At 44.1% G+C, this 22109-nt stretch overlaps 1 protein-coding gene across 9 annotated transcripts in view; it reads right to left on the reverse strand.

Moving 5' to 3' along the window:
* Positions 1-22109, reverse strand: part of TEAD3 (TEA domain transcription factor 3) — a 95270-nt gene that overhangs the window by 34345 nt on the left and 38816 nt on the right. For 6 of the 9 annotated variants that reach the window (XM_077334286.1, XM_077334284.1, XM_077334285.1 and 3 more), the window contains exon 2: positions 10873-11127. In XM_077334286.1, the coding sequence (XP_077190401.1) occupies positions 10873-11008 (136 nt within the window). In that variant the 5' untranslated portion in view covers positions 11009-11127. Of the gene's footprint in view, positions 1-9462; positions 9534-10872; positions 11128-22109 lie in introns of those variants that run through there. The other 3 variants (XM_077334289.1, XM_077334288.1, XM_077334287.1) reach the window with 2 other exon arrangements.

Raw genomic sequence — 22109 nt, forward strand, 5'->3', positions numbered from 1 at the left:
ACTTGAAGTTTAAACCCATTACTGTGCGTCCTTTCCTCTGCAGACAACAGAAACAGCATCCTGCCCTCCTCCAAGTGACAACCTTTCAAATACTTAAAGAGGGCTATCATGTCCCCTCTCAACCTCCTTTTCTCCAGGCTGAACATTCCCAAGTCCCTCAACCTATCTTCATAGGGCTTGGTCCCTTGGCCCCAGATCATCTTCGTCGCTCTCCTCTGTATCCTTTCAATTTTATCTACGTCCTTCTTGAAGTGAGGCCTCCAGAACTGCACACAGTACTCCAAGTGTGGTCTGACCAGTGCCGTATACAATGGGACTATGACATCTTGTGATTTTGATGTGATGCCTCTGTTGATACAGCCCAAAATGGCATTTGCCTTTTTTACCGCTGCATCACACTGCCTGCTCATGTTTAGTTTACAATCCACAAGTACCCCAAGGTCTCGTTCACACACAGTGTTACCTAGAAGCGTACCCCCCATCCAGTAGGCATGCTTTTCATTTTTTTGACCCAGATGCAGAACTTTACACTTATCTTTATTAAATTGCATCTTGTTCTCATTTGCCCATTTTTCCATTGTGTTCAGACTAATGAGGTGTCCTGCAGAGAACGGATGCCCAAAATCTATGATGGCACAAAGGTGCCAAGGGATAAGAAAAAGTGGAAGCAGAGGGGCACTTGCCTCATTGGCAAGATGATCAGTGTAGATGGGCAGCCTATTCTGCTGTTGAGGATGTCAGGCTGTTTTAAGATGCCCTGGTACATGATCTTTGTTCACACAATGCTGAGCAGGAATGTGATACTCTCCCTGTTTAGGGTACCCTCACCTGGATGGCCCAGGTTAATCCAATCTCATTAGATCCTGGAAGCTGAGCAAGATCGGCCCTGATTAGTAATGAGATGGGAGAGCATCAAGGAAAACTAGAACTGCTACATAGCACCAGGAAATGGCATTCAGACATCTCTGAATGTTTCTTGCCTTCAAAACCCTTTGAGGTCACCACAAGTCAGCTGCAACTTGATAGTTTCTACCACCTCCACCCGTTTGGGACTGCTGGGGCCACATGAAGGCACTGTTGTCCCACATCTGTGGAAGAGCTGTGCAGTTCACAGCCAATATTTGGACCTGACTTCAGGTGCAGCACGTGTCCTGGCCCCCATCTGGTGGAATAATCTCCTGGAAGAGCTGAGGACCCTGATGGAACTGTCAAAATTCTGCAGGGCCTGTAAAATGGAGCTCTTCCTCCAGGTCTTTGGTTGAGGCTGGGGCGATGGGGGCCTCTCCTTGGGCTAACATCATGTAAACCCATCCCCCGAGGCAGTTGGGTTACTTGTGGGGTGGATGCAGGGGGGTTATGTTGCCTTCTTTATAAGGCGTTGATTGGTTTTATCAGGGGGTTATCTGCATGCGTAACCTACCACAAGTCTCCAGAGAACAGTGGGCTAAAAATCTAATAAATTAATACATAAATAAATGGGTGACTGACTGAATTAATGAATGTACCTCTTGCTGACTGTGCACTGGTGGCAACCTGAGAATGTTCTGCATTGGGGTAAAGTGAGCTAAGTAGAGTGAGAGGGAATCCCGTGTCAGCTATTGCCAGGCTTTGCTTCATGACAGGGTACTAGATAAGACACATATTGGCCAACATTGAGAAAAAGTTGGTATCATGGATAGGCAGCAATACCCTCATGGGCTACCTGGTGACTAATGTGAATATTAGGGCAGTGGCAGAGGTTGAGAGTCTGAAGCACATTTACTGCATCGCCTTCTCCTTCAGCTAATAACAAATGATATCCTGGCTTTGGGTTCTACTCTGAATCCCAGACTGGACATTGTGACTTGTGATTTCCAGCATCTGGTCTAGAGTGTGAAGGCTACCCAACAACTGCTCCAGAAGTTGGTGCTGTTGGGTGGGCCAGTGCACTTGCTGATCAGAGATGTCAGCACTTGTAGCACCTGTGCCATGATTGAGCGTTTGATGAAGCAGAACAGCACCCTGAACAAGATAGTTTTGGAGGCCACCAATATGCAATGAGGAATGGTCTTTAACCTCTTTAAGAAGTCCACCAATATATCCCCATCTGACATGCCAAGCCTAGGTCTCATTCTCTTCATCCACATGCTTCAAGGGAAGATTGTCCATTTTTCTGGACCTAGGCACAGGACATGCAAATATTCTATCAGTGTACCCGCTGGTGTAATGGCTGCACGAGGGCATGTTGGTCGTCATGTTGCTGACCATGTGTGACCCGCACATCAAGGGAAGACTTGCCAAGCTAGACGGGGGGGGGGGCACACTGTCTCCAGGGAGAAGGGAGAAAGTAGCTCTGCTGCTCTATTCACATATTTCCCTTTAGGGCAGGGTAATCCTACAGCCACTCCCAGAATGGCCATGGTGATGGAAGCCTTTGAAGAGGCAGTCAATATCAGTTGGAACATAAAATGCATAAACCAGATTTTGGTGGCTGTAGTGGTGAAAGGCAACCTGACTGAGCCTTATGAGCTGCATGCCACTGATCCACTGACCTACTGGGCCTGTCAAGAAATGGTCAGGCCAGACCTTTCCTGTGGCTGACAGGTTCCTCCTTACACCCTCTAATGACTGTGCAGATTGGACATATTTTTTCCAAGATGGGTGACATTGTAAGCTTGAATGCTCATGTCTGCTCCCATAGAAAGTACAGAGCAACTGGTCGCCCAGAAGATCAATTTGCCATTCTTCAACTACCCAGCTCTAGACTTGGTGAATGAGTAAAATGAGCATGTGCTTGTGCCTGGATCCTTTCAGTCTGTGCTGGTGAGTCAAAGGAAAATACTCTTCTCCAAGAGTAAATATCAGAAGTAGAATGAAACAGCAAGGAAGTTTTGCTATTTGATTAGCATTATGTAAAATTCACGCTCCAAATTCTATTCTAAAAAAACTGAAAAACAAAAACACTCAACTGAATGCTAGTTGCTGTACATCATAGGGAAATGCAGGAGGAATAGCACAATTCTGTGCAGATAATAAACACAGTGGCAAAATTGTAGCTCATCAACCTCATAAAGAAATGCCTCACAAATGTCATTGGAAGAAGAGATATTATGAAAGTAGACAAGAATCCACAAAAGCTCCTCAAATGCAGCACATGCATGATGTATTGGTTGTGTTTCTTTACAGGTTTGGAAGAAATGGTGACGTTGTTGTTTTGTTTAATTTCTGCATTTGGAGGCTTTTGGCCAGTGGTTGCATTTCCATATTTGGTTACTGGTTTATTTGCCCTGGAGAAAACACATCAAATACCTCCCCCCTCTCCAAAGGAAGCTATGGCGACAGGTAAAATGGCTGGGGGCACCATGGGCCAGTAGCACTGGAATCTTTAATCCAATTCTCTGGGAAATTGAGGGTTCTTTAGTAGACAAACAATACTAGGTTGCCTGCTGGTTGCCTGCAGTTTTGGTGTCACTTGTTCAAAAAACTACTCTCACCTCCCAGAAAGAGTCCCTTCATAGGAAATAATGGACACCAAAAAAATTCAAAATTCTGAAGGGGGGAAAACACCTTGAACCCAAATTGCATACTGGTATTCGAACCAAATAATCCTGATTACAAGTATGGAAACCATTCCTAAAAACTAAATATTAAAAATACCCCCCAATATTTTGAAGTATACGTTATCTAATCTAACCACTCTACCTGCTGTTTTTTCCTGTAATAGGTAGATCATGTTCTTTCAGCCTTTATTACCTTATATTTACGGCCAAACTAGATGTTACACAGATGATTAATAAAGTTCTCCCATGGCAGTTTAACAAAAATCAATCTTGAGATACTATACAAATCAGAGCAAAGGAAGAAAGGAGGGGAGAACAAAGGGGCTGCTTAAAGATATAATGACTCACATTCTCCTTATGGCGGAGAAGTAACTCGGGTGGACAAATTTGATTATAATAGCTTCCAGAAAGACTTAAGCAACACAACACTGCAGTGCCCTACTTAGGGCTGCCATCTCCTGGTTGGAAAACAACTGAGACTTTGGGGGTGGAGACTGCAGAGGTGGGGTTTCGGGAGGGGCATCCCTTCAGTGGGGTATAATGCCATACAGTCCACATTCCAAGTGACCATTTTCTCCAGGGGAACTGATCTGTGTTGCCTGGAGATGAGTGGGAGTTCTGGGGAATTCTCAGGTCTCACCTGGAGGCTGGCATCCCTAGTCCTGCAACGACTGTATATAATTTCTTTGTTTTAAATAACCCCCTGGAGATCATTACATTGCCCATGTACTATCTGGTCTGGTAGCATAATGGAATAGTAGCCTAGCTCACATGGTTGCTGCAAAGTAATTACACTGATAACTGCAAAGTATTTGGAACTGATACACAAAGACCTGATGAAATGCAATACCAAGTGGCGTTTCTGCACGGCCCACAGGAAACCCTTTTGTAATCCCATCTCTCTTCATGGCATTTGTGTTCCTGTCTGTGCCTGCTGAGAGGTTCTGTGCCTGGGATCTTCCTTCTCTAGGGCACCAGCCGTGGCTAATCATTTCTCTTTCTCTCTCTCTCCTCTGTACCAGCAGGCACTGAAGACCTGTCTCTGCTCAGCTGTCTCAAGTCCCATGATTCACCAGAGGTTGTGCCATTCCCTCTCGGAGGGCACGTCCTCCTCCAAATTACCACATTCTCCAAATTCCTCTTCTCTGACACCACCACGTGAACCAGTTGTACAGCTCTGTTAAAAATAACCTAGTGGGGCAATCTTCCAGCCAATCAGCATACGGCAGCATACCAGCTCTGGTGGAGCACAACTCAAGTTACACCTGCTGTCTGGGGCAGGCGCATAGCCTCCCGAGCGCCTGGCTCTACTCTTTAACCCACCAGAGGAGAAAGAAATGCCCCTTGCCATACACGGACCAGACCCTTTGCTGCCTGCCTCTCCAACTCTTGCACACTGGCCACTGTTCAAATGCTATAGGTTACCACAGGTCACAGCTCTCCCTCCTTCATCCCCTCAGCCACTCTTCACAGCAGCTGGGAGATCAGTCCCCTTGTCAATAACCGCTCACTCTTCGCCAAGTATGACCCATTTATCGTAGGCGTTCAGCTCGCCTAGTCAGTGTTCTGGGATTCCTGAGGCATCCTACTTCCAGCACCTGCCCGAAAATGAAGCTATCTTTGACCTTCCAGAAGCCCCCTTTCTCCTACTCACTTGCCCAACCCTGGTATGAAAGGCTGTGGAAGAAATGTCTCACCAAATTCAATCTCAATATTCACACTTGAAAAACGCTGTTCCTATACAAGCACTGGGGGGGGGGGGATGCCTGAGCAACCAATTTCCAGGCTTTTTGTACAGGATGTATTATATTTGTAACATCTAAACACCACAGATTAGACTTAGTGGAAACCATCACTGCTAATAATAATGATCACAAAAACAGAATAACAAGGCTATCCACAGAGAAAGCAGAAGTTTCTATATATGTGAAAAAAGTAATGTAATTGAATGGAAAAGGGGGGGGGGGATCCTCCAAACCCCCTGGTGAAAATTGAAGGACAGAAGGTGAAGAGCAGCTGAGCAAAAGTTAAGTGGAGAGGCGTAAGGGAAAGTTCAGTCCTTGAGGATGTATAGAAGCCAGAACAGTAGATTTTAGGGGTAGGGATGAAATTTCTCCACGCCACCTCCCCCCCCTCCAGAATTCCTTGCAAGCCTCCAAACTTGTAATTTAAGAAAAAATGAAACGGAACAATTTCCAAATCATTCAGCAAGACTACGCTTCATACACTGCAGATAACATTAGGGACTGCACATTTGGGATTACCCTGGATGGTATTGGTATGTAAATTTTCACATGCTCTTTACTAACAAGTGCTCCTCATGTAGAGAAATTTGTCAAGTTGAATAATTCTCCAGTTAACTCCTGTTTATACCATAAACACATCCCTAGAAATTTCCAGAGTGGACCCCTATTATGTTTGTCTGTATGAACACAACCCATGAGCAGACTACAAAAGCCTCCAGAGTCCATATTCCTTGCTCCAAGTTCTATAATGAGCTCTCTGCTTTTGGCACCATTTCTCTAGCAGATACCAAAATGCCAGCTAGAGTTCAGAGATCATTATGGACAGCAAGTGTTGTGCACATAAAAAGCAGCTGGGGAAAAGCCCTGCATAGATGAACTAGAAGATCTTCTTCAGCCAGCACCTAAGATAAACTGGAAAGGTGCTTTATAGCCTTCCAAAAAGATCTTGAAGCAAACTAGGGTTGCCAGGTTCCCCTGGCCACTGGGGGAGGACTGGGAGGTGGGAGGTTAGGAAACTCTTAAAGATTTGGAGATGCAGCCTAGGGAGGAAAGGGACCTCAGTGGGGTACCATGTCATAGAGTCCACCCTTCAGAGCATCCATTTTCTCCAGGGGAATTGATATCTGTGGACTGGAGGTAAGATGTAATTCTGGGGGATTCCCAGGTTCTACCTGGAGGCTGGCAGGCAAACAACAGTGCAGATTTCTCTAGGAACAAGAGAGAAGTCCCCATTAGTGAAAGCACTAGCAGAGCAATGCTTCAAGCTCATTCTCTGTTTGGGGGGACAGAAACAAAAGAGTTTGGGCTGTAAAAAGCCAATGGTTTCTTTCCAGTCTATCTTCTGGCAGATAGGTAGAGAGGCCAATAGGCTATTTGGATTAGAATTAACTAATTTAGGAATCCTTTACTGAACTAGCTTAAAAGTTAAGTGCTTGTCCCCTTCCTTCTAGTCATACCCTGGGAGGGAGGCCAACTAGAAAACTTTATTTTTATTGCAGATGTAATCTAGAAAAGATTACGGAGAGTGAAGAAAAGTAGAGGTGGGGCAGAGTGTAAAACAAGGTAAAAAACAAGCTTCTAAACTGAAAAGCAGGCAAATTAAAGACAGAAGCAGAGCAGAATTGCTGTCTCTTTAAGCAACTGCCAGATGTCTCCAAATGGCTGGAAAAACCAGTTTGTACACTTTAGTTTGATGAACAAAGGCCAAGCTCCCCAGCGGCACTCCAGCTATTCCTGGAGAAATCTAAAAAATGTGCTTCTTTGGAAAGCTTCCATCCTTGCTTCTGTCACAGAGACCACGGGCAGGGGGGACACTTGCTTACATATTGGCATGCATACGTGAGATAAGGTACAAAATGCCTGCTTCTCCTAAGGTAGTTGTTGCTCCCAGGACTTGGGAATGGAAAGTAGTTTTGCTGTGTTTATTGAAGAATGATGAGAAGTTCAAGGACTCCAACTCAGACATTCAAGTGAGCTGGTTGAAAACAGCTCTGGGCTCAGACCTAGAATTTGGGATTAATAACAGAGTCCCTATAAACAGAAGCAGTTTCCTCACCAGGGGCAAACACAGCCTGTTCACAAAAATTTAGGATAAGGGACAGGCTTTTGACAAAAGATATTGATTCTAGGCTGAATCAGGCCTCTTCTTCATTTGAATATTTTATTTCACAATATTTTAATCAAATCTTTCTACCCATACTAGGGTCACCAAAGCAGCTAACAAATTAAAACATACAACATAAAATTGTATTAAAAACCATTTAACCCTCCCCTAAAAAACACATTATTACAACAATTTTTAAAATAAAAACAATTAAATTGTTGGTCAGGAAGGAAGAATCACTGAAGGATATGCCAAATGAAACAAAAAAGTCGTCAGCCAGTGATAAAAGATGACAACAGAAGGGGACAGATGAATTCAAAGAAATTAACCACTGGAACTGCTAATGCCTACAACATAACTTGGTTGTTACAAAATGGCCAGAGATCTATAAACAACACATGCATATACATTGTACATTCATCTGGAAGCTACTTTAACCTGAACATGTTGGTGACCAAACTATCTGGGTGGGGCCCAACTATAAGAGCCTTCCCCACAGAACTGGTACCAGGAGAAAGACACACACAACCAGACCTCGCCCACGTGGCCATTAGTGTGGGAGCTGCTTAGCATTAATTGGTTAGGAGAATGACTAATGAGTACCTTGTTCCCAATTCTCCAAAATGAAAAAGAGCAGGACTCACTCCTCTGGGTAAGGGGGGAAACACTTGAGTAGGCTCAAACATTGCTTCCTTGATTCCAGGTTTGCTTGCCATGAGAAAATGACAAATTTTCATTTAAAGGAACATGCAAAGCTCCATCACTATCCATAACTCACTAGGAATGGTCATTAATCATCAAATCCCATAGAGATCAGTCTTTGAGGTGACAAACAACAGGATTCTGACCTCATAAAACTATGGTGGATGTAGCAGGAAGCAGCAATTCAGTGCTTATAGATTTCATTTCACAGTAGCAGAATACACAGATCTGATGAATGAGGGCTTAAATCCCACAGTAGATGGTAAACTTGATTAAAAGAACTGGTCCATTCATGACAAGTCATTCTGATAAACTCCTGGATTTTTAATATAAAGCCTAATCGTGATGGGGGATTTTAATTTATTACTTTTCCCCTTTTAAAAAAGTTTTCTTTAAAGAGAATGTGAAAAGTGAACTAAACTTGGGGAAAACATTTCTAATGATAATATACTTTGCAAGCCAAAATGGCCATTTTTATCATCTCTGCTGAACTGCTTCAAGAGCAGAACAGAGTCAGGGGCCCCTTTAAGACCAACAAGTTTTATTCAAGGTGTGCCTACATGCAAAAGCTTATACCTTGAATAAAACTTGTTGTCATTGCTGCTGTTAGGTGCGAAATTGTGTCCGACCCATCGCGACCCCATGGACAATGAATAAAACTTAGTTGGTTTTAAAGATGCCCCTGGACTCAAACTTTATTCTGCTGCTTCAGGCCAACACCTGAATCTGCTTCAAGGGCACTTCATATTCTACAGCCCATTCCTTTTATGATCTCTCTCCACTGTGAATGGTATGGGGTTTGTTTGTTTATTCAATTTGTGTCCCACCACTCCCCAATGGGCTCGTGGCGGGTAACATGGTCTTAAAACCTCATTAAAACACCCCCATTAAAAGACTTAAAAACCCATAACATGGCGGATGATCTCCCAACCTACTTCCCCATCCCAACTAGAGGCGTTGAGAGCATGAGGTGGCGTGATGTCCACAGGCCCACAACCTCCCTTCACTGGGGGGGGGGGCAGCCGATCTCCTCCGCAGGTCCCAGCCTCAACCATAAACCCAGCGGAAGAGCTCCGTTTTGCAGGCCTTGCGGAAAGATGTCAAATCCTGCAGGGGCTGCAGCTCACCCAGGAGCTCATTCCACCAGGTAGGAACCACTGAAAAGGCCCTGGCCCTGGTCGAGGTTAGGCGCGCTTCGCTGGGGCCGGGAACGACCAATGTTAATAAAAGTAAGACTAACTGCACTATTTCATAACCCTAAATAATAAAATTTCACCTCTTTCCAGCCCACACCCCCAGTGCTGGTGAATCAGACCAGAATGAGAACTAGATCCACAGATCCACAGGTGGACACCGGAAGCAAAAATCTCACCCAAGTATGTAACCTGCTCATTTGAGCACAGCAGTCTCAGAACTGTGATCCCGCATGAACGAATGCTTGTATGTTACTTTGCTCAGGCAGGCGTGGATTCTTCTCTTCGGGAAGAGTATGGGTGGGTTCTACTTTTTGGGTAGAGAAAAGTGTCATATAAGAACCAACTCTTATTATTATTATTATTATACACTGCTGAGGTCCAGGCTCTGTCCTTAAGAACTTTCCAGTCTGGAGTTGGCAACCCTAACAGGAATATCCTGTTCTACATAGTGCGTAAAGAGAACAATTTGTGATGTCACTGGCTTAAGTAGGGCCCATTAAGTGTGAAATTTAAGAGGATACAAATGGTGGGAGTGGCTCTTTCATTGCGATCACAGATTTGGTTTCTCCCAAGTTATAGCCTCATAATGAGAAGCAAAAATAAGTCACTAATACAGGTCACATTGTGGCATCAAAAAAAACCCTGATACAAGGAAGATAGTAATGATCAAATCTTGAAAAGAGAACGAAATGTTTTGTTTATGAACTGTATGAGAGGCCAGATAAACCACCTTTCACGCCCAACAGCAGGCATGTGGGTTCTTCAAGCAGACAAAAATCAATCTCTCGTTGACAGGAATGAACTTACCAAACCAGTCAGTCAAGCAAAGCAGAGAAAAGAGTGGGAGGGAGAGAAGAGGTGAGGCATCAGGGAGTGGGAGGGATATATAGACTGAGTGAAGTACAAAGGAAATGTGACTCACCAACCTACAGAAGAAGAGTTCAACATTACCCTGGAGTATTTTATTTGCTTCAAGGTGGCCACCCCCACAAACACTTCATCATCCTTCAATACGGCTTTCATGGAGGCCATCTCCTTCACATCCAGCAAGCAAGGAAATAAAATGCAACTGGGGCCAAATTCTTAAAGCTGACTGGATAGCAAGAGACTAAGGAGCTAAAAAATCAAACCACCCTGTATTTAACCTCCAAAGGCTGTGTGCCTGAAAAAGATATTTCAACTTTGGAATGTTTATAAGTTGATCTTAGAATAAATTCCTACTCCCCTACCTCCTTCTCACTAATCAAGTGGTGTAAGGATTTAATATACCCCAACGCATGAACTTGTTTATAGGATTGCTATTGGGCTAGACTCAATCAGCATTTAAGAAAATAAAATGTCACTCGAAAGAATCAGATTACAAAATTGTTGTGTTCATTCTTACAAGAGCTTTGAAAGATAAGTTACTAAGAATTAGAAAATTGTCTATTGCTATCCAGTGAGTCTCACTGTTAACTAGGAATTCACTCTTGTTCTTGCATGTGGAAAAATTAATATCCATTATGCACGTCATAATTAATTACCATTAAGTCATGTCTGAAACCAGTTAGGTCATATGAACATACCAGTGTGACCTGGTCACTCACCATACATCTTGCCCTCGTCCGAGAGGATAATCTTGCGCCGGCCACAGGGCGGGTATATTGCCAGTGCCTCCTGGAAGCTCTGTTCAATATCTGGACTCCACACTCCTTCGGCATCATTGTCCAGACTCTTATCCATCCCTTCCTGTCCATCTTCTCGCCCCTCCCCGGGGCTGCCGCTGGCGTTCCAGCTGTTGGACGCTATTGTGATGGCTGCTCTGGGCTCCGACCCTGAGCCCCAAGTGGCAAGTCGCCAATCTGGATTAGGGCAAGAAAGGGTATGGATTAATCAAACAGCCAATGCTAGCCTTTCAACAATTTTTGTGTGTGTTCCCTCACCACTTTGAGTCAAAAGCAGAGAAGAAATGGCCAAGTAATTATGTCTGACATGAACAGAAAGGCTTGGTGCCAGATGCTGAAAAACCCAGGCATGCACCTTATACTTTATTTATTAGAATATTTATATGTATCCCTCCCCCATGATTCAAAGAGTCTTACTATCATAGTTAAAAATGTCATTTTTGAAAGACTTTTAATCTGTTTACAATGTCTCTGAAGCCAACCAAAAACACCTATCATCTTGACCATAGTTGAAGTTTACATAGCAGAAAAAACAATGTTATGTTATTGACCTGCCCACAACTGTGAAGTTGCTATCATTTTTGTGTGTGCTTTTGACTCCAGCTTGACCAAGAATGCAATTTTAGCATTTGCTATGTACCAGGTCTTTTTAAAAGGCATATCTGATGGTTTTAAGGCATTGTTTCACCCACCAAGACTTCCAGATGGACAAATGAAGTATAAAACTAAAGAAAGAAATGGCTCGCAGACAGACAGAACACAAGTTGAAATATAGTGGAATATAATGATTACAGCCACAGTGATGTCCTCACAAACCCCCTGAACATCTGACTCCAAGAAATAGGACATCATGTCACCTGCCTAAAAAAAGATGCATTGAGACAACTGTACCAGAAGTTGTTTGGGTAATAATGGGCATCAGAGAAGAGCTTTACAACAGCATGGATTCAGACACCCCCTAAGACTGCAAGTACATCACAAAGGTCTAAACAGAATCTTGAGGAATCTTGATAATGTAAACACTGAGGTATGGACTTTTAAAATGTAACTTCTACAGTTGCAGAGAAAAGTCTGAAATGCTAGTGCTGTTTGATTAATCCTTAAGAACTGGGATGTCCATAAAGGATATTCAATAATATTTAAGAAAATTCTTCTAAACTTTGCAAAGTTCTTGATTATTCTTTGACATACCTTATACTTTTTTGAGGGACAATGTCCTATTCAGCCTATGCTTCCCTGCCCCATTAACAGCAAAGGTGAGGTCACTTTTAACCCTCAGGACCATGAACTATCTTCTTGGCTGTTCATAAAAGGTAATGTCCACAGTAGGAAATCCCATACTTATTTGAAAACTAGGATCTCTGTGTCTTAATATGTAGATCTGTTGAGCAATCTCAGTGGATGCTGGCCAGAAAGTTAGTCAATCCCTATCATATTAATTAAAAATGAAAATTTTATGGTATTATTGTAACAAGTCATCTTGAGGGTTACACAGATTAATTCTTGTTCAATCTACTACTGTGGATTTTCATCAAAAATTAGTGCAAGTGGCAAGAGACAGCCACTCCAATGGTTCCCACAAAGAAAGCTGTTTACGCTAATCACAGAATCTACGATCTCAGTTATTTTACATCAGTACAGCTGCAAAATGTATTCATCCTCTGACTGTGAGTATAAAATGCTATTGGTCTCATTGTATAAATTGGAACAGAGAGGCTCAGATGCTCGGGACTAGTTCACAAACATGTCTGTCTTTTAATGACTGCTCCATCAAAAAAAAATCACAATGCAACAATAAACTACCACAGGCTAACCCTGCTAGAGAAAGAATTTTCACATCACTTCACATAAAATTTTTCAACGGCATCAGTTTGTGAGTCAAATTCATTCATTCATTCATTCATTCATTCATTCATTCATTCATTCATTCTTAGATTTATATATCCCGCCACTTCCTGATCAGGCTCGTGGCGGGTAACAGCAGTCTTAAAATCCCATAAAACCCCAATTAAAAGACTTAAAAATTCCCAACATGGTGGAAGAATATCCCACTTCCACCCCCCCACTACCGAGGCGACGGAAGAAATCGAGAGGAGCGATGTACACTTCAGCCGCTCCAGGGGGGGGCAATAGATCTACCTCGCCGACCCCAGCCTCAACCATAGACCTTGCGGAAGAGCTCCATTTTGCAGGCCCCGAAGAATGATATCAAATCCCGCAGGGCCCACAGCCCAGGTAGGGGCCAGGACAGAGAAAGCCCTGGCTTTGGTTGAGGCTAGGTGCGCTTCCCTGGGGCCAGGAATGACCAATAGATTTCTCTCTGCAGAGCGTGAGGCCCTGTGGGGGGCATAGGGCAATAGGCGGTCCCTCAGGTATGTGGGTCCCAACCCATGTAAGGCCTTGAAGGTTAAAACCAAAACCTTGAATCAGATCCAGGCAGAAATTGGCAACCAATGCAGCTGCATCAGCACAGGCTGGATATGGGCCCTCCAAGGTGTGCCAGTGAGGACCCAGCAGCTGCAGTTTGCACTAGCTGAAGTTTCCGGACCAGGGACAAGGGAAGGCCCGTGTAGAGCGAGTTACTAGAAATCTATTCTGGAGGTGACTGTCGCATGGATCACTGTGGCCAAGTGATTGGGGGACAGGTAGGGCACTAGTAGCCGAGCCCGGCAAAGATGGAAAAAAGCCTGGCCTGCTACTTTCTTGACCTGCGCCTCCCTAGTCAGGGAGGCGTCAATGGTCACACCCAAATTCCTAGCCTGAAATGCGATGGTAAGTTGCGCCCCTCCAGGGTGGGTAAGCACTCTTCCTGATCCTGTCCCCTACCTCCCAGCCATAGGACCTCCGTCTTGGAGGGGTTGAGTTTCAGGCGACTCTGCTCAAACCATTCAGTCACTGCTTCCAACCATCTGGCAAATGGTTCCGGGGGAGTGTCTGGGTGGCAGTCCATAAGGAGATAGAGCTGGGTGTCATCAGCGTACTGATGGCATCCCAGCCCAAAACTCCATGCCAGCCGTACCAGAGGGCGCATAAAGATGTTGAACAATGTGGGGGAGAGAACTGCACCCTGAGGGACCCCACAAGGGAGTCTTGTAGGGGTATGAGAACTCATCCCCCACCTCAACCCTCTGGGTCTGGTTCTGGAGGAAGGAGCATATTCAGCGCAAGGCTGTGCCCCGTATCCCCGTGCCAGCGAGCCAGTGGACCAATAGTTCATGGTCCAAGATGTAAAAGGCCGCCATCAGGTCTAAAAGGACCAACACGGCTGATCCACCTTTATCCAGCTGGCGACGGAGGTCATCCAGCAGGGCGACCAGCATTGTCTCTACCCCGTGGCCAGGACAGAAGCCAGACTGATATGGATTGAGTGCCGAAGCTTCTTCCAAGAATGCCAGGAGCTGGTCTGCCGCAGCTCTTTCCACCACCTTACCCAGGAACACCAGATGCGATACTGGGTGGTATCTGGCAGGGTTCTGCAGGTCCAGCGTTGTTTTTTTAATACATGCACATGTGAATGTTTGGGGCCACTTTCTGATGCAATTTAAGAACGGACATAGATTATGATGCAGTGTGCTCTCCTGTATCTCAGAAAGAGCTAGGCTGTGATACTGATCAAAATAAGTATCACTCCCAAAATAGAAGTGGAATTCCTTGATTAGTATTGCCCACTTAAGACTGACACAAAACTCCCAAGATTGTGACAGCAGACCTAGGCTGTAAAGTTTACAGATGGCAGAAGACATTTGAGTAGTAAGTAAAATTTGGATGACTAGGATCCTATTTGTTTAAGGCAAGAATGAATTCTCTTGGAGAGAAAACTATGCAGAGATATTTTAATTAAAATACAGATTCTTTTTTTAATTGCAGTTGTATAGAAATTTTGAATCTCTTAAGATTTCCTGAACAAAATCAACTGTTCTCTCTCGCTTCAGACCAACACTGCTTCCTACCAGAATCTATTTTTAAAAGACCAGTTTTTAAATGAAATCTTATTGTTAACATATTGTTAACATCTGCATTTCTAATCTCTTAAATGTGTCATAACCATTCCTCAAAAACTGATTTGCTTTTCTACAAAGAAAAAGAGACATGGGGGTTACCCAGTTCAGGCAGTTAAATATTAGAAATGATGATACAGTGTCTTTTATATTGTTGTTGGCTTCCTACTGGACTCCATGGGACTGGCAAGTTCTCAAAGGCACCAAGAATTCAGAATATGCCATTTTGTGCTTCACAAGGTTCATCCATGATGTCCATACAGTTGTTTTTCTGCAGGATAGTAATTTGAGCTCTGCAAATACAATTGGCTCTTCAAACTGTACTTATTTATGACTCTAACAACCAAACAACATAAATATTTATTTGCCATATAAGGTAAAGGTAAAGGTATCCCCTGTGCAAGCACCGAGTCATGTCTGATCCTTGGGGTGATGCCCTCTAGCGTTTTCTTGGCAGACTCAATACGGGGTGGTTTGCCATTCCCTTCCCCAGTCATTACCGTTTGCCATATAGGCAAACACAATTTGGTTCTGATATTTCCAACCCTTCTTTCTGGTAAGTTCTAGATCAGGGGTCCTCAGCGTGGCGCCCCTGAGTGCCATGGTGCTCGCTAACACCTTTTCAGCCACCCACTAAGCATTTTTAGAAAGTAGGAGAGGCCAGATTGGGCTTTCCCCCAGCATGGCTTCTGATTGGCTATGTATGTTCTTTAAACTGTTGCTTTGGCAGCAGCTACCACCTCAGTACAAGGTGTCTGTACAGATGTCTGAAGATAAGCTGTGGCAGTCATTTTGTGGCTGTGTCTACCCCCCACCTCCCTTGTCAGGATTCAAAGTTGCCCACAAGTTCAAAAAGGTTGAGGATCAAGACCTACACTGGAGTGGCCAAACCGTGGCTCTCCACATGTCTGTAGACTACCATAACCATGAGCCCCTGCCAGTACTTACTTGAAAGCAAGGGTCATTTGATTAATAGGGTCTGGGGACCGGTACTGGTTCATGGATCAGTCGGTACCAGGCTGCGGCTCCTCCTTGTCCTCCTCTCCGGCTGCTGCCTCGGGGGCTGCCCTGCCACTCTGTCGCCATCTCACCTTTGGTGCTCTCCAGTGGCTGCCATGGCTGGGGCTCCCCCTCGGCATGGCATTGTGCAGCTGCTGCTGGCAGCGCCCCCCAGCGGGTGGCGGGAAGTCAGGGGCACCAGTGGGAAAGCAAGTGGAGCAGGGGCTCAGGCGATGGCAGTGTCCCTCGGCAAAAGACTACCCCCTCCCTGGGCCTCAGTAAAATTGTCAAGCATTGACCGGTCCCCAGTGATAAAAAAGTTGGGGACCACTTATTTAAAGCTCTAACAGAATCTAACTGAAACACATTTTGACAAAATGAGCCTGACTTGCAAAAGGAGAGCAAAAGAAACACACACTACTCCATCTAATTATTCACAGGTGTTCCCACTGGCCCACAGTATCTTTCAGAAACATCCCTCAATAGTATCGATTCTCAACCCCATGAAACTTTGTCGCTGGGCCTTGAAATAATTCTTGCCACTCTGCCTCCCTCCCCTCCCCCAGAGCGGCTGAGTGCCTTTCCACCAGCGGTTGAGGAAGCTGTTTCACTGGGTCTGAAGAAGTGTGCTTGCAAACGAAAGCTTCTACCCTGAATAAAATGTTGTTGGTCTTAAAGGTGCCACTGGACTCCAACTTTGTTCTGCAAAAACATACTCAGCAGCGGCACTCCACTCGCTGCTTGTGTGGAGCTGAGAACAGACTAGTGGTGTCTCCTTCAAGCAAGAGGCTTCCTGGACACAGCACAACAAAAGTCTCCAGTTCAGACATCTCCTTTTAAAGGAACTGCTGTTAACGAGCTGGCTCAAGAGTTTCCCCGATCCTCCCCCCCCCCCAACTAACTTTTCTGCTGCTCTCTGAGCTCTGTGATGTCATCCGGCCTCCCTCTGGCTTGCCCTCCCTCCTTCGCCTACCCCACCCCTTCTTTGGGAACAGTGTAGCCAAATAAGGAGATCAGAACAAGAGCTGTTAGCCAAAATGAAGGGGAAAGGGGGGGGGGAGGCTGCTGTCCGCAAATGGCTCCTAACACACTCTTATTCATAGTCTCCCCCACCAGGCGCGCAAACACAGACAGAGGGAGTGAGAAGTGCCCAAAGATTACGCTGCAAGGGAAGATTCAGGATGCACAGGATATACCAGGAAGCCAAAAAGCAGCCACACACATATAAAAATGTGTACAGTGGATTACTATGGAAGACGCTGTGAACATATGAATGGAGGGTCATTTACATAATTGGTGATATAAATTTTGGTAGTGTGGTGGTGGGTGGCTTTTTTTTTTTTTTTTGCTGAACATGAGCCAAAGAGACAGAGACTCCTCTGTACCGTTACTGAATCTCAAAATCCAACTGCTATCCATAAGAGACAGCAGTTTCTCAAAATTCCCCTCAGACTCATACAAAATGAACAGCTGAACAGACAGTTTTCCTCAAGCAGCCAGATCTGAGGGCCACCTCACACATTTTTCCACTGCTGACCATTCTCTTTGGAAAATGTACCCTAAGTATTATTTGAATGATTTAAACACCTGTATCAAAAGCAGACAACTGTACCCCTGTACGAGAGAATGCATTCTGTGGTGAGTAAAAGTAACATGAAATGGCTGTCAACCAAATGCTCGAGAGTTTTAGAAATTTCTCCTGTGCTAGCCAAGAACCAGTGATACTTAGGGAAGTAAGCATGTACACAGGAGTAGAAAGATTTATACTTGCAATGGTGCTACAACTGCCTTTCACTTCCACAAGCACCTTGTTATCCATCCCAAATCAACTCAGCTCTCTAAAAAGACTGTGTGCAGGAACTGGTCTCAAATTTACACTTCCTCCAAGCTCAATTTCATTTAACCCATGAGATTTCTTGCTAGTCCTACTAGTAATACTTAAAAGGGGCGCTGGGTGAGAACTGAACTGGCCTTCTGCCCTGGCAATTCCTGGTTTGGGAAGGGGGGAAGGTGTTGCCCCTCTCCCCAATCTTGCTGATTACTACCTCATGGTTTGTTTCCTTAATTTGGAAGTATTTTAACTCTAGCCGATTCCGACAGGCATTATCCTAGCTCACCTTTTTTTTCAAAATGAGACCCCTTCTCTTCTATTGCCAATGCAAGTGTTTATACACGGTCTCACAATTCCATTTCTTGGTCAAACGAATGCATTATGAAGATGGAACTCATATTGCTAGCTTTTAGAGTGGGGGCTAAACAACAGCAGGACACTGGAGAGCTAATCTTAGGACGCAAGTTGGAGAAGGGCTCTTAGCAGCTTTGCCCTGGCTGAGAAAATCTGAACATTCAAGCCTACCACAAAGTCTGCAGGCAGGTAGCCGACAGAGATGGTTACTGAGGTTGATTGAGAGTTAGAGAAGCGGCAACAGCAGTGGTTTTATGGAAACCTTTCTAAATTGCTATGATGTCAAGCCATCTCTTTCCACCTGAATTCTTCAACCTACTCATATGTAATCGCAGTTATTAAAGGACACTGCCAGGAAAGAATTTTATGATATCAAAAACTCTGTCCACAGAAACAGGCATTTTGGAGAACCTGATTACCCATTCTAAAAGCAATTCTAATTTTCGGGAGCTTTGGAAAGTAAACTCAGAAGATTACAGGCTAATCCCATTATTGTTAATTCACAATAGACATCAATGATCTACCTTCTCCATGCCAAATACACACACCCAAACTCCAAGAAAGGAAGAAGGGATTCAAGAATCAACCACAACTACAAATGAAGTCTACAGTGACTGATGATGACTCTCCAAGGCATCAAAAGAAACAAGGAATCGTGTGGCTGAATCTATGTCCTAAGAACGCAATAAAGAAAAGGTAAATAAAAAGTCTCTTTATTGTGTTTCCATTAAACAGTGATGAAAATTGATGCTGAAAGCTGAGCAAGGTTCCGATATATCCTTGTTTCAAAGATATCTCCTCAGTAGCAAAGTTTATGAAGCTTAGAAAACAACTCTAAGACATGGCTGTTTTAACTTTTCGTGTTTGAGTGATCAGTTTGAGGTACTGCAGTCTGATGGTGCATCTGTCCTCTTGATCAATCCCTAAAAAGCCACTTTGAGTTTGATCCCTTCTTAGAAATATCTTTGAAACAAGGATATACTGGAACCTTGCTTAGCTTTCAGCATCAATTTTCATTATTATTTAAAGGAAACACAATAAATATGTTTTTTGTTTACCTTTTCTTCATTGCATTCCTAAGACATAGATTCAGCCACATGATTAGTTGTTTCTTTTGCTTTGCTATATTGTTTTTGTGTTCTCCAATACTGCTTCTGTTCTCTCCAAGGCATCAGACAGAGGTTCTCCTACCAGGGGTCATTAGAGATTCCAGGGACTGAACATGGCACCTTTCTGCATGTAAAACATTGAGCTCCGATCCTCCCTGCCCACAATTTAAGTAGCAAGTGTTTGTGACTGAGGGGAAATAGTCTGGGTTATGTGCTCACAGCGTCTTAAGATATAACACAGGAAGACTGTAAAATGCAGCTATTAAGGACCTTGTTTCGTTTTCTGGAGGGAAGGTGCTAGTAAAAGGCAAATCAAGAATTCGATATACAACTACTAGAGATTAATCCAAAGCACCACCCAAGCTCGCAAAACAACAAAAACAATAACCAAGCTAATTGTACTAGGCAAGTTCTTTCCAAATGTTATCTTACTACCTGTTTTGATCCATGCACAGTGCAAAGGCCACAGCCTACCTCTGTGTGTGGCTGTTTAGACAGATGCTCTTGCAAGCATTTTCTCTCATGTCAGTCCTCACTCCCTAGGTAATATTTTTGAACTTCCTTCTCCTGGAAGGGCACACTTATGAGGTTTCCCTTTTCTTTCCTGCTTCTCATTAGAATTTTATACCACCCTTCCTCCAAAGACAACAGAGTAGCATACGTGGCTCTTCTTCTACTTAATAAACACTTAATTTGAACAACTGCACCCATGCCCTAGACATAGCCTGATAATTATGGCCCACTTTTCCCCAACTGGGATGGCCTTGAGATAGAACTGTGTAAAACCAGGTTTCATTTCTGTTGAAAGAAATCAGCAGATAAAATTAATAAGGTGTCTAGGGGAAATGATACAATCACACACCTCTTCATAATTAGTTTGATAAGAGGATATGACAATGGTAGGAATTGGGAAAGTGCAAGACTTTCATCCAGAATAAGTCACAGAAAGGTTTGCATTCTCAGATAAGTGCCAGAAACAGAACGCTTGGCAAGCATGGCTGGAGATGAGGACTTTGCTCACCTTCTCACGTGAACTTTGGTAGCCAATTGTACTAAGAATAGTCTGGATCCATCCTTAGAAAGCACTTGTTTCCATTCTTGTTTCCATTCAAAATCCCATAATCACTATTCCCTGAGCTTTCCAGCAGCTCATAATTACATCTGCAGGTTCTGTTTTCTGACCATCAGAGTAGCTTGCCTTCCAATGGTTATAGATTTTTCATACTGCCACTTTCATTTCAAGCTTCCATGCAGGGAAAACACAATAGGTGAATGCTGTCCCCAGTACTTGCATAAGGTATCCAAAATATAAAGTTAAAAGATAATTCCTTCCAGACCAGTGAAGTCCTATTACTTAAGACATCTTGAACGTTTAACCCGCGGATTCTGCGCCATTGGTACACTCAAGGTGTGCTGCAGCGTGTTGGGATTAAAAAAAAATTACTTAAAAAAAATTTCCCTTATATAGACAAAGTCAGGCTACCCCTTCCCAAATTGGCCAAAAATGGGACTGGAGGGGATGGGGAGGGCCCCTGGCCATTCAAATCTCTGCTGGCTGAGGCTCCCATAACCTTATTGATCTGTGTTACTGATGGCAGCTGGAGTCAAGCAAGGTGAGTCCTTCCTTGAGGGAAGAGGGTGGATAGATTGGGGGTATCTTTTGGATTTTTTGTTTTAACCCTGGAAGTGGCAGAAGGGCCTTCTGCATGCTCTGGGCCTTAGATGGTGAGGAGGGGTGTTCTGCAACTCCCCAAAAGTCTGACTTTACAGTGAAAGTTACTTATCAATGGGTTTCACATCGACTGGGGTTACCAGGTTTCCTATTTCATTGTACCTCATTTGTGGCAGAAAATGGGGATTTTAATGGGATTGAGCCTATTGTGACCCGCCTCGAGCCTAAAAGGAAATAAATATAATAACAACAACAACTTGCTAAGGTGATGTCACTTCCAGATGGAGTGGAAAGGAAGGGAGGCCAGCTGGCAGCACTTCTGGTATGTCTTGAAGGCTGAAAAAAAAATCAGGTGTGTCTCCAGGTGTGTCTTTACTCTGCTTTAGTTCAGCCTCACTTGGAGTACTGTGTTCAGTTTGGGGCACCCCATTTGAAAAGGGATGTAGACAAACTGGAGCATGTCCAGAGGAGGGCAACAAAGATGGTGAGGGGTTTGGAGACCAAGACATATGAAGAAAGATTGGGAGAGCTTGGTCTGTTTAGCCTGGAGAGGAGACGACTGAGAGGGGATCTGATAACCATTTTCAAGTATTTAAAAGGCTGCCATGTAGAGGATGGAGCAGGGTTGTTCTCTCTTGCCCCAGAGGGACGGACCAGAACGAATGGGATGAAATTAATTCAAAAGAAATTCCATCTAAACATCCAGAAGAAGTTCCTGACAGCAGTTTCTCAGTGGAACAGGCTTCCTCAGGAGGTGATGGGTTCTCCATATTTGGAAATGTTTAAACAGAGGCGGGATAGCCATCTGATGGAGAGGCTGATTCTGTGAAGGGGTGGCAGGTTACAGTGGATGTGTGATAGGGTTGTGTCCTGCACAGGGGGTTGGACTAGATTACCCAGGCGGCCCCTTCCAACTGTATGATGTAAGTGGTTCAGAGGATTCTGGTGTCATTCATCACTACAGTACATCTCCTGATATTTGGCTTGTGTTTCCTATCCCCATCTCTTTGTTTGCTCCTCACAGTCTTGAACTCTACCCCCCTTCTTGTTATGTAGGTGTGGCCATTTCCACATGAGTTATCTACTCTGCATTCTAGAATGTTGGGAAGTAGGTTTTTTCCTCCTGCTGCCCCATAGCAACTCCCTTGGATTTGCCAAAATTTCCCCCATGTTTCCCAAACTTGCGACAGAGTGTT

The sequence above is a fragment of the Paroedura picta genome, chromosome 4, assembly GCF_049243985.1.
Source record: "Paroedura picta isolate Pp20150507F chromosome 4, Ppicta_v3.0, whole genome shotgun sequence".
Taxonomy (NCBI): Eukaryota; Metazoa; Chordata; class Lepidosauria; order Squamata; family Gekkonidae; genus Paroedura; species Paroedura picta.